This window comes from Mustela putorius, unplaced genomic scaffold, assembly GCF_011764305.1.
Source record: "Mustela putorius furo isolate JIRA1106 unplaced genomic scaffold, ASM1176430v1.1 tig00000743_pilon_pilon_pilon, whole genome shotgun sequence".
Lineage (NCBI taxonomy): Eukaryota > Metazoa > Chordata > Mammalia > Carnivora > Mustelidae > Mustela > Mustela putorius.
The window spans coordinates 4,836,842-4,850,455 of NW_025421464.1; the positions used below are offsets into that span (position 1 = coordinate 4,836,842).

Below are 13,614 nucleotides of genomic sequence, written 5' to 3' on the forward strand. Positions count from 1 at the left end.
AGATCATAACCCGAGCCGAAGGCAGAGGCCCAACCCACCAAGCCACCCAGGTGCCCCTTAACAGTCAATTTTAAATTTAAAGCCTGCTTCTGGGGCGCCTGGGTGGCTCAGTTGGTTAAGCGACTGCTTTCGGCTCAGGTCATAATCCTGAAATCCCTGGATCAAGTCCCTTATCAGGCTGCCTGCTAGGCGGGGAGTCTGCTTCTCCCTCTGACCCTTTCCCTTCTCATTCTCTCTCTTTCAAATAAATAAATAAAATCTTTTTAAAAAATAAATAAATAAAGCCTGCTTCTGCCATGTATAAGCTGGGTGGCCATGAGCGACTTACTGAATCTCAGTTGTAGGGAGGACTGAAGAAGATAACACATGTAAAGTACCTTTCACAAAATACTCAATAAATAGAAGCTTCCATCATCACCAACATCATTGTTGTTCAGATCAGAACTGCTTTCCTTTTATGTTCTCATTGCACTTGAATGCACTTGGGCAATAAAATAGCCACTATTTACAATTATCATATGCCAGGTACAATGCTAAGTGCCTTAACATATATTGTCTTCTTTAATAGTCACCATTAACGCTATTAGGTTGGAAATAAAATCAAGACCAATAAATGCAGTTTTGAAAATAAATTCCCAAGGGGAAAAAGCTTCATGTAAGAGAGCCTCAGTGTAGCATTATTCACAAGAGTGAAAACTTGGTGGGGGAAGAGGGGGAGTCCAATAAGATGGTTAATTAAATTACAGTAAAGTCACTCAATAGAAAATCAGGTAATCATTGAGATTTGTTAAATACACTTTATGTTCTAAAACATTTTTAGGTTCACAGCAACACTGAGCAGAAGTACAGAGAACTCCCATAAACCCCTTCTTCATATACTCACATCCTCCACTACCAGCATCCCCCAGCAACACAGGACATTTCTTATGACAGATGAACCTACCCTGACACATCGTTATCACTCAAAGTCCAGAGTTTACATTAAAGCTCATTATTGCTAGCAACATGAAAACACTTATATGTATAAGATTATAGGTAGACACATGAATGTATATGGGCATCTCTAGAAAGAAACATATAGAAATTAAAGAGTAACTTTGTTAAGTTAATAGAATTATGGATGAATTTAGGAACAGTTTCCAAATTCTCAGTAATGTTTTATTACCTTTACCAAAACAAGGGTGAGGAAGCAGAAGTGGTTTATTCCAAGGAAAGAGGGAAAACATGAAATGAAATGATTTTTTCTTTAATTCTAATGAGGGAAAAACAGAATTTCTAATTGAGTTATTATGTACTTTTCTTTTCAAATAAGGATATTAAAATATTAGGATTTTCCCAGTCAGTCCCAAGGACACTTGTGCTTTTAATTCATAGGTATTAAGCAGGCTTTATAAAACAGAACAATCACAGAACACCTCCCATTACATTACATACACCAATATAATAGTTTATCTAGAACACAAAGCACTCAAACAGGTTCAAAAAACAACTGACAACATGGGGCGCCTGGGTGGCTCAGTGGTTTAAGCCGCTGCCTTCGGCTCAGGTCATGATCTCAGGGTGCTGGGATCGAGTCCCGCATCGGGCTCTCTGCTCAGCGTGGAGCCTGCTTCCCTCTGTCTCTCTCTGTCTGCCTCTCCGTCTACTTGTGATTTCTCTCTGTCAAATAAATAAGTAAATAAAATATTAAAAAAAAAACTGACAACAATTTCAACTAGCTGGGCTTTGGGGCAAATTCTCTTTAACTAGATTACATGATCCTTCTCTTCTCCCATAGCTCTAGGAGTAAGCAGTGGATTCCTGTGTGACTGTCTCACCAACTGCTCTATTTCTGTTCTAACCATTATTCATGAGCTAACATTTAACACTACTTGAACTACTGAAGTACCTAAGTATTAGTACCAAGAACAACACCTAATTTCCGCATACCTACACATATTTATAAATACACACATTTACAATTTGTTGTTCTTGCCCCCCAAAAAAGATTCCCTTGACCTTTAAAGACATCAATTTTTCCTTTCTTTAATCTGAAAAAATACCAATAAACAACTTCTTGTTAAAGAAAAAAAAAAAATACCCTGAAATACTCAAATGTCACTTTTTCAAAGAGGACTTCTCTGACCATTTTATCTAAAATAGTTTCTTATAATCCCATCATTCTCTATTCTAGCAGTAGCCTGTTCATTTCATTCATAGTACTCATTATAATGTACAAGTATGTACCTCTAAAACCTGCTTATTTCCTATCACCACTACGGAAAAGATCCATGAGGGTAGAAACTAGACATATTACCAGAATGAAATACAGGGTGTTGGATATGGGAAACATTCAAATATTTGTTGAATGAACAAACCCAACCATTTACATGGTTATTTATTATTTCCTTCTTGTCTTTATCTATGCTATGTATACATTCTTCATTCACCCAACCTTAATTAAATGCCCACAATATGCTAGTCTTTGTGTGAGGTTTTAGGATACAAACAATCCCTATCCTCAAGCAGCTCATAGTCTTATGGAGAACAGAAAGACTCACTACACAAGAAACAGAACCTGTTCCAGACAACTCCAATGATAAACTCTTAAACAGGCAGTCCTTATTAAAATAAATGTAAGATTTTACCTTTTTTTTTCCCCCCTTTCAGGAAGGTTCTGAAAGTAAAGAGACCTTCCTGACCTGAAAGAGGGAGGAAGGAAGGAAGGGACGGTCTGAGGGACGGAAGAGAAAGGAGGGGAAAAAAAGGAAAGGAAGGAAGGACTCCAGCAATTCTGGACTACCATGGTATGCGTAACTGGTCCCTTTAGCAAAACTGTAAGCTCTACCAGCGAACGGTCCCTCTTATACTGTCCCATTGCTCAATATCATTCTGGGCATGGAGTTGGCACTCAATAAAACTTAGGTGTTGTTGTTTTTTTTTTTTTTTAAATAGAAGGACGATCTGGAGAAGATCCAGAAAAGAACCACAGGAATGATCAAAGAGATGAATAAAAGGTCCTAGTGGAAAGGTTAAAATGAATTGAGGTTGTTCAGCTTGGAGAAAAAGCAACTGAAGAACTAAGGAGTAACTCAGAATAACAACACTTGAGCTGGAAGAAATCTCAAAGATCTAAGTCCAACCTTTTCATTTCACAGACGAGAAAACTAAGACCCAGGGAAAGCTTGCAACTTGAGGTAGTTTAGGACAATTTTTTTTTTAAGTTTCAATTTATATAGTGAGGATAAAATTTACCCAAGTAGCATCAACATACATATAGCAACAAAAACAGCAATTACAATTTACTGAAGATCTCCTATATGCCTCACACCTATATGCTTGATGTTTTTTACTCAAATTATCTCACAACTTTGCAAAGTTGATACAATTTTCTCCCACTTTAGAAATAAGGACAATAAGGTCCAAAGAAGAAAAATTCATTAAAGGATTAGACATATATTCAGAGCTATCTTCCTTCCCCTGTATCAAGCTGCTTTCAAAAACCTAAGTAGAGGGTGCCTGGGTGGCTCAGTGGGTTAAGCCGCTGCCTTCGGCTCAGGTCATGATCTCAGGGTCCTGGGATCAAGTCCCACATCGGGCTCTCTGCTCAGCAGGGAGCCTGCTTCCCTCTCTCTCTCTCTGCCTGCCTCTCCATCTACTTGTGATTTCTCTCTCTGGCAAATAAATAAATAAAATCTTTAAAAAAGAAAAAAAAAAAAAAAAAACCTAAGTAGAGGTCAATGACACATGCTCTGTGCACTGAGCACAAATCTCTGAGTTTCCAAACATTCCAAATACTATTCTCCAGTTAAAGGAACCAGGGCTCCTTAAAGAAATTGCTGAATCCAGGGCTAAAGCAAAGAAAATACAACATGAACTTGAAACATCTTGTGCTAGGAAATAAAGAATGTTCAAAAATGATGAAAGCTCACAGAAAAGATGGAGTCCCTAAGAGCCAAACCTGGACAATTTGATAAACAAAAATAATAATAAGCGAGACAAATTACAACTCAGAGGGAAATAAACATCCATGAGATCATACTGATATAAATAACTGAATAAATAAATAGAGAAGTAACAGCTCTTCCTTAAACAGTAGAATTCCAAACAATAAATATAGTAATCATGATGGAAACAGAAAATCACCATTACACGAACATCACAGGAACGATTACAGCAGTCAAGAACCATAAACAGAATTACCACATAAAGCAGTAATCTCACTTCTGAGTATACATCCCAAAGAATCCAAAGCAGGACCCTGAAGAGATATTTGCACACTACATCAGTGTAGCATTAGTCACAGTAGCCAAGATGTGGAAGCAACCCAAATGTCCCATCAAAATGGATAAAGCAAATGTGGTATATACATATAATGGAAAATTATGCAACCTTTATAAAGTGAAATCCTGTCACATGCTGCAACACGGATGAACCTTAAGAACATTATACTAAGCGGGGCACCTGGGTGGCTCAGTGGATTGAGCCTCTGCCTTCGGCTTGGGTCATGATCCCAGGGTCCTGGGATCGAGCCCCACATTGGGCTCTCTGCTCAGTGGGGAGTCTGCTTCCCCTGCTCTCTCTGCCTGCCTCTCTGCCTCCTTGTGATCTCTCTCTGTCAAATAAATTAAAAAAAAATAAAGTAAAACCTTAAAAAGAACATTATACTAAGCAACATTAAGTCACAAAAGGACAAATACTATATGATTCCACTTAAACATATATCCAAAATAGTCTAAATCATAAACAGAAAGTACAAATGTGGTTGCCAAGGGTGGGGTGGGATGAATTAGTGTTTAATGGGTATAGAATTACAGTTTAGCAAGATGAAAAAGTTCTAGAGATCCATCATACAACAATGTGAATATACTTTACACTACACTAAAGTATATCCTTAAAAATGGTTAACACAGTAAATTTAATGCTATGTGTTTTTTGAACCACAACTTTTAAAATAATTAATTAATTGATATTATATATCTTACAAAAAGAAACACTAATAGATGTTAAAAGTAGTGAAGACAAGTATGCTGAGAAACAGGGTATCTGCATAGCCTCATATCTTCTCACAAGGTACTTATTAATTATGAAGGGGAAAATAGTAACTTCATAGTAGGGAAACCTGACAGACACCAATTAAATAATCAAGTGATCAAAGTTAGCATCATCAGTAACAAGACATATTGGCATCATATATCCCCTGTAATCATGCACTGAGAAGGGAACATCACTTTTGCCAAAAATGTATAACCTAATTACAAGAAAATATTAGACAAACTGAAATTAAAGAACCAAAGAAAGGACATTAGTGGAAAAAAGACTGGTAAAAGTTACACAGATTAGTTGATAGTATAATATCAATGTTAATTTCCTAGTTTCAATAAGTGCACGATTGTTACAGGAGATACTAACATTAGAGAAAGCTAGGCGAAGGGAATATAAGCATACTATCTTTGCAACTTTTCTGTAAATTTATTTCAAATTTTAGAAAAGATTTTTTATGGTTTTTTTTTTTTTAAGATTTATTTATTTACTGGGGAGAGAGAGAGCAAAGTGAGTGAGAACGTGAGTGGGGGGCAGAGGCAGAGAGAGAAGAGAAGGAGGGAGCCCAACTCAGGGCTCAATCCTAGGACCCCAGGATAACAACCTGTACCAAAGGCAGACTCTTAACCTACACCCAGTCCCCCCTAAAAAAATGTTTTTTAAGTAGACTCATCAAAGCATGACAGAGATAAGAATATAATGTCCCTAACTTTTTGAAAATATTAACAGGATTACAGCATTGGACATTACCTTAGAGATCATTTGATACTATCATTCAACCAATGAATTCTTTTATGTCATGCTCTTAACACATAAGTCTTCTAACCGTTGCCTGAATATTTCCAGTAACGGGAAACTTACTATGTCAAAATGTAGCCCACATATTCCATGACCCCACAATTCTAATTAACACAAAGTTCTTCTCCATTCTGAGCTAAATCTGTCTCCCTGTCAGACATGTACCTGAAGAAAACCAGATTTTTCCAACCAGGGGTCCTCAAAGTGGGAAAATGTGCCAATGAGGCACAACAAAATGTTCAGTTTATTTATACTGGCTGAAATTACCTCTTGTCAGCATGAGATAAACCACCCTAAGTTATTTCATGGATGATTGCTATAATGCTGTCTCGGAACCTAATACAGTACCTGGTACATACTAGGTACTCAAGAAATGTTTATTGATTCAAAGAATGAGACATAAGTCTGAGATTCACATGATGAGTTCCCCCCACCCATATACACACAAAAACAAATGACTTAGAACTCCATGATAAATTTCATTAAAATTTTCCAATGCACAAAGAGTAACAGAACATACCTCAACTCTGAAAAGAAATAGCTCCATGACTACATAAAGTAGAATGCCTCCTCTGTACAGACATATTCTTTATTCATTCAACATATATTTAGCGCCTACTCTGTGCCAAAGTGAGTAAGAAGCCCAGGAAGTACAGGCACAAACAAAATGTGTCCTCAGAAGGGAAAAGCTTACACACTAGTTAGAGGGAATTATACTATTTTAAATTGTTTTAGCATATTTACATAAATAAATTACATAACACAATTTTTTATCAAAAATATTTTTAATTACATCAAATATGAAGAAGTTAGTGGCTACAGAAGGAATTCACATAGACTGGTAAGAAAAATAAATTCCCATAGATAAATGGAGAAATGATACAAGCATATGATTTTTAAAAACTAGACTACAACTGGTAAACACAGAAAAATGTTTAGCCCCGACAGATAAATAAAGAAATACAAAGCAAAACAAGACAATATTTTCTACCCAGTTAGTTTAAATTTTTTTAAAACACCCAATTCAGAGGTGGTAATAATGAAAGACTACCTATATATACATTGCTGATGGCACTATAAATTAAAACAACCTTATGGAGAAAGAAACAGCTCATACTCATCAACCCAGGGTACACCCTCCTAGTAACTTATATTTAATAAATAATTAAAAATTTTAAAAACTATATATCAAGAAAATGGTAACTATATTAAGCCTATAATGGAAAAAAAATTGGAAGTGATTTTAATATCAAACACGGCCTAAGTAAGTAGAATAACACGTAGCCATTAAAAAATTTAATTATGCAATCTACCTAACATGAATAATGTCTGCTCTAATAAGTGAAAGGGCACCAGAAAATAAAATTCTGTGGTTATTTGTTAAGGTATCTAAGGAAAAAATTAGCACACACGCACACATAAGGACTGGAAAAAAACCAGATGTTTTCAAGTTTGAGGTCATGGATGATTTTTATTTCCCTTATTACTAAATTATTTGTATAATTAACAAAAATCAGGAGAAAAAACTCTCAAAGAGGGTCTAAGGTAATGAATCATGTGGTCAATGGTAAACTAAGGCCTCAAATAATTGTTCCTTGGATTTTGTGTTCATGAAAAGAAAAGAGAAGAAAAGAAAAGAGAAAAGAAAAGAAACATTTGTTACCCCAAATAAAAGTGGCACAATGTGGCTGCAAAGAGAAAACTGAAGTTAACTCTGAGGTGAATATCTGGAAACATTCCCAACAGTAAAAATCATCAGACTGTAGCATGGTATCCTAGGCTAAGTTCCACTGCTGGGGTATTTAGAAGCAACGCCCTAGACACCATACTGTAGGAATCAGTCCTGAGCTGGCACCACAGAGACCCAGAAGTGGTCTCATGAGGTTTTTCCATCACACAATTTGTTTGGCTAATCTATAAATATATGACATTTGCAAATAAACACTAAGGTTTTCATACCAAGCAAAGAAACAACAAACCTTACCTGGAAAGTACCAGACAGAGCCCTGCCCCACTGTCCCTGTGTAGACGACATAGGTACCAATCGGCTGCATACTGGAACCCATGGGGAAATGTTAATCCGGTTCTTCTAGAGAGAGAAAAAAATGTCAAGAATTCTATCCCACTCCATGTATAGAAGTTTAAAAATCCTCCCAGAACAGGGTACATGAAAAGTGAACTTCCGGGGTCCCTGGGTGACTCAAGCAGTTAAGCCTCTGCCTTCAGCTCAGGTCATGATCTCGGGGTTCTGGAATAGAGCCCCATGCAGGCCTCCCTGCTCAGCAGGGAGTCTGCGTCTCCCTCTCCCTCTGTCCCTCTCTCCATTCACGCTCTCTCCTTCTCTTCTTTCTCTCTCTAATGAATAAATACAAATCTCTAAAAAGAAAAAAAAAAGAAAAGAGAACTTCCAAAATAAGACAAGACTAAAACTCCGCATGCTTATCTCTCTAAGGAAGATATACCCCTACCTATTCCAGATCTATGAACCAAAACAACTCTAGTAATGGCTGACTCAAGCCAGGATACATGAGTTCCCTCTCAGGAATGTAACAAAATAAGCAGACTTCAGGCATTTCACAATTAGATTATCATTTAAATAAGCGTTTACAATAGCAAGTTCATAAACACTGACTTGTCTGATCTTCACAGAATCCCTTTACAGTAAGCAGTGTGGGATCACTATGACCATGCCTTCGGCTCAGGTCATGATCTCAGGTTCATGAGATCAAGCCCCACCTCAGGCTCCATGCTGAACATGGAACCTGCTTAAGATTCTCTCCCTCTCCCTCTGTCTCCCGCCCCCACTCATACACACACACACACACACACACACACTCACACACGTGCACACGCCCTCTCTCTAAAAGATAAACAGTTACTATAATGATAGGGTTAAGATTTGAACCCAGGTAGCCCAACTCCAGAATCCATGCTCATTTATGGGATGAAAGGGTAAAGGGAGTATCTCCAAAGTCTCCCCTAACACTCTATAATCTAGTCTTGAAACAATAAAACACAGTATCGTACTGTGGAAAGAGCCATGTACTTGGACTCCCTACTTCTCAGAACTTCAGAAAAATCAACAAATGTACCTTGCAGCATGTCCAAATAAACAGTAAGTTGAATGTGAATCTCCATTTCCTCCAGAGTAGGCAGGAAGGGGTAAGATGTAGAAAAACGTATAGGAATTTCAAACCTAGAGATGCTTTCTAAAGTGTCTCATAGTTTTAAAACTTTTTTTAAGATTTTATTTATTTATTTGACAGACAGAGATCACAATTAGGCAGAGAGGCAGGCAGAGAGAGAGGGGGAAGCCCCGATGCGGGGCTGGATCCTAGGACCCTGAGATAATGACCCAAGCCAAAGGCAGAGGCTTAACCCACTGAGTCACCCAGGCATCCCTGTATAACTATTTTTAATAGGCCACTCACAACCCCTTATGTTTTGAATGAAAAGTAAAGCTTCTAATATTTTATTTCAGCTGAGATTTGATCTGCTGGGATAATATTTAAATAAGACACAGTTACTAGCTTTTTGTTTACTAACACTTAATCATTTGCCAGAATCACTCAATGTTAGATCTTCCTTTCCTAAAAATGTAAATATGGGATAAACTTCTGCAGATTTAAGTCCAGAGCAGGGGAAGAAAAGTAAAGGGAAGTTACATGTAGGAACAATAAAAACTCTGAAAGATTTTCTGAAGAATTTCATCATATTTTTTCCCACGTCAACAAAACTTTTCTCTTTAATTTTGGTTCTACTTGGTTTTATGCCAACACTTTAAATCAGTTCTTATTAGAAGAAAGACGCAATCAGCTCTGTTCTTTCCTTCTCCAATCCTACAACAATAATTCTTGTTCAAACCCTTAATTGAAACTGAGGTGCAGCAGGAAGGGTATATGAATTCCAAGATGGTTATTAAATAGCTGTGTGACCCTGAACTAGTTACTCAACATTCTGGACCTCTATTTTCCCTAATGTAAAGTGGGAATAATAAAAGCTACCCCAAAGGCGTGTTCCAAGGATCATTTGTAAAAGCACCTCAAGAACTCTAAAACACACACAAAAGCATCATTTTAACAACTGTTACTGAATTATGTGCAGAAGCTTCTCCTTCCATAGCAAACTGTCACAGCAACAAGAACCATTTTCTTAAAATACTGTTCTGAATCTGCTATTCCCTTTCTCAAAAGCTCTCAGTGCCTCCAAGTGCCCTTTTAGTCAAACTTGATTACCTGATCTTTACCAACTGGACCCCTGTAGACTCAACTTTATATTTAAATACCCTGCCTTGTATTCTCCATTCAGCAGCTCCAAAACCTGACTCAGATTCCCAGGTTTGGGAATTAGTGCTCCTCCCCACACAACCTAATCCCCTTCTGGTCAGTTCCTCTTCTTCCCTCTTACCCAACCCATGAGTTCATTAGCTTCAAGCAGTATCCCCAGATTCCAAGTACTGGTTCTACTGACTCTACTCGGTCCATTTTCCTCCATACCTCTCCCAGTTCTTCATTTATAAATATAAAACTGTGAAAGTACTTCTCTCCCACTTACAGATACTGATATCAGGCTTATAACAATTAGCAAACCTCAACTCCCAAGTTTAGGAAATCATTTGTAGCCATTTCCAATGGTTAAAATTACTGCTTTAACCTAGGATAATATATACACCACAACTAAATGGGAACCAGTTTTATTGTCTTTTGCCTCATCAATGCTTCAAAAACCAAAATTTTAGACGGGTTCCACGTTTTTATTTCCTGTGAGTATTGAAAATTGCAGGTGATTTTACATTTGTATTTCAAAATACTTGGACAGACCAATTTTTCAACTATAATCAGTCTGTTGCTGACCAGCCTCTTGCTCCATGTGGTATTTAAGATACACAGTATTTTCCTCAGCTTACTCATGAGCTAGAAAAGGCTTTACATGGCATCCATTTTCCTATTCCCCATAGTTTTGTTTTGTCAAGTGCACACAAACACTTAGTCAATACTGAACCATCACTCCTTCGGTAAATACAGGCTTAGGTTCCTACAAGCCTCTGGTCCCATTTCCATCAACCAATCAATATATAACCTTGTGTGCTTCTACTTAAAGACAGCTTATTTTATATATATGTATATGTAGTTGATTCATTAACATTGAACCCATAGCCAATAGCACTGTAACTCACTCCTGAACAAAATATATCCAACACATAAATTTTCTCTGTAAGGAACATCACGGTCTTTTTGCACTTAGCAATACCAGACAGCACTAGATGGCACTAACATTTGGCAGCCATATTAAACAGGGAAATCACATGGGTGCCTGGGTGGCTCAGTGGTTTAGGCCGCTGCCTTCGGCTCAGGTCATGATCTCGGGGTCCCGGGATCGAGCCCCATATCGGGCTCTCTGCTCGGCAGGGAGCCTGCTTCCTCCTCTCTCTCTGTCTGCCTCTCGGCCTACTTGTGATCTCTGTCTATCAAATAAATAGGTAAAATATAAAAAAAAAAATAAAAATAAAGATTTATAGTTAAGACCCTAAAAAAAAAAAAAAAAAAACAGGGAAATCACAGGGGAGCCTGGGTGGCTCAGTCATAAGGCATCTGCCTTCAGCTTGGGTCATGATCCCAAGGTCCTGGGATTGAGCCCCGCATGGGGCTCCCTGCTTGGCCCGGTGCCTGCTTCTCCCTCTCCCCCTCCCCTTGTTTATGTTCCCTTTGTCGCTGTGTCTCGGTCAAATAAATAAAGAAAATATTAAACAACAACAACAGGGAAATCACCAACAAAGCACAAAAATGCAAAAACACATGCCATTAAGTAACCTGGAAGAGGGTACTTGTTTACACTATAAGAGCTAAAATAAGGGGGTGCCTGGGTGGCTCAGCAGGTTAAAGCCTCTGCCTTCGGCTCGGGTCATGATCCCAGGGTCCTGGGACTGAGCCCCACATTGGGCTCACTGCTTGGCCGGGAGCCTGTTTCCCCCTCTTTCTCTCTACCTGCCTCTCTGCCTACTTATGATCTCTGTCAAATAAATAAATAAAATCTTTAAAAAAAAAAAAGAGCTAAAATAAGAAGTTAGAGTATCTGTCTCAGCTAGGAACTTGGATGTGACAGCTCAAATTTTTAACTCCTCTGCACAAATCCGTAAATGACCACAAAAGTACCATGAGTATTGATTTTGGGATCACAAATAAATTTTAGCAAGCATGATGAATTCAAAAATATAGAATCTGTGAATAATGAAGATCAACCACAGTCACCAAATACACTCTGCAAATGTCCACTGGCTCCTGTACTCCCAATAGCATGGAAACTAATTCAATTCCATAATCTCAAAGATAAACACTACCTGAGCAAACTGTCCTACAAGTTACAAAGTGGCATGTTATAAAAGGGTATTTACTCAGACAGAAGGAGCAGAGAATGTCCATACTTACTGAATACTCTGCTTCTCCCACTTTGTTGGGGGTGTCCAATCTTAGATTTAAAAGATTAAGTCCAGGAAAGATTTGAGCAAATCAGTAAATGTACTAAGATTGAGCAAATAATTAACATATATTAATTATTATATATATTAAGGGTTATCTATTAAAGAAAGGAGTTAACAAATATGAAAAGACGAAGAGTACAATAAACCCTATGGTACTAGTATGGCTTTAGAGTAATTAGTATGGGTTTTTGTTATGTATATATAAATATAGAAACAGATGTGTGTTTATGTATATGTATGTACTTACATACACTTCTTAACCTTGTCTTAATAGGTCCTGGAAGCAGACTACATCTAGCATCCAGGTTTGGCTTCTAAATAGCAATATTCACTAAAAAGAACTAATCTTCTCTGGAGAAAAGTTGACTTCTGAATGGGGCTGATGCTCCTTAAAGCCTTTTTTTTTTTTTTAAAGATTTTATTTATTTATTTGACACAGAGAGAGAGAAATTACAAGTAGGCAGAGAGGCAGGCAGATAGAGAGGGGGAAGCAGGCTCTCAGCTGAGCAAAGAACCCAATGCAGAACTCGATCTCAGAACCCTGAGATCACGACCTGAGCTGAAGGCAGAGGCTTAACCCACTAAGCCACCCAAGTGCCCTGCTTAAAGCCTTATTTGCAAAGCACTAGCGATATTTGATCTGTTAGTAGTTCTTTGTAAGACTTCATTTGCGAGGGTGCCCTGGAACTCTTCCAATATGAAAACGTTTCCCCAGGAGTATTGGTTGAAAACAAATAGAGGCAACTGTTTAACTTCATGGCTGCCTGAGGTAGTGGATACTACTTGGGGAAAACAAAAGGCTAATAAAAAAGCTTAAAAGGAAAAGCAAGAGAATGAGCTCATCAGGGCTTTGAAAACGTCTGACATATTCCTGGGAATCTGAAGGCCATGCATATGCACAGAGCTGTATACATGAACAGGTGAAGACCTGAGAACTCTGGTTGACCTTGAGGCTCCGCACAAGAAGAAAGTGAAGTTTAAGACAGAGATATTAAATGACTGGCAGAACAGCGTGCCCCAACATGTGCACAGAGTCCCTCAGCAAAAACCAGGAGACGTACTGGTTCCAAGTATTTAAGGAAGTCTCCAATCATTATCTGACCACTAAGCTAACCAAGCAGAGACCACACAACAAAGAATACAGACGTTTCAGAATAAATACAGAAAGGTCACTAAACAGAAAAAAAATAAACAAACTCTGAGAAAGGACAGATCTGATTTCCAAAGCTGCCATACTATATTATTTTAAATGTCCAGGTTTTAACAAAAAACAAACATACAAAAAAAAAAAAAAAAAGTATGAAACATGTAAAGAA

The 13,614-nt window shown here is 37.8% G+C and overlaps 1 protein-coding gene across 2 annotated transcripts in view; it reads right to left on the bottom strand.

Moving 5' to 3' along the window:
- LOC101692773 (ubiquinol-cytochrome-c reductase complex assembly factor 1) overlaps positions 1-13,614 on the bottom strand; it is a 97,044-nt gene that overhangs the window by 74,358 nt on the left and 9,072 nt on the right. The window contains exon 2 of one of the 2 annotated variants that reach the window (XM_004746554.3): positions 7,805-7,909. In XM_004746554.3, coding sequence (XP_004746611.1) covers positions 7,805-7,909 — 105 coding nt within the window. The remainder of the gene's footprint in view (positions 1-7,804; positions 7,910-13,614) is intronic. The other variant, XM_004746555.3, reaches the window with a different exon arrangement.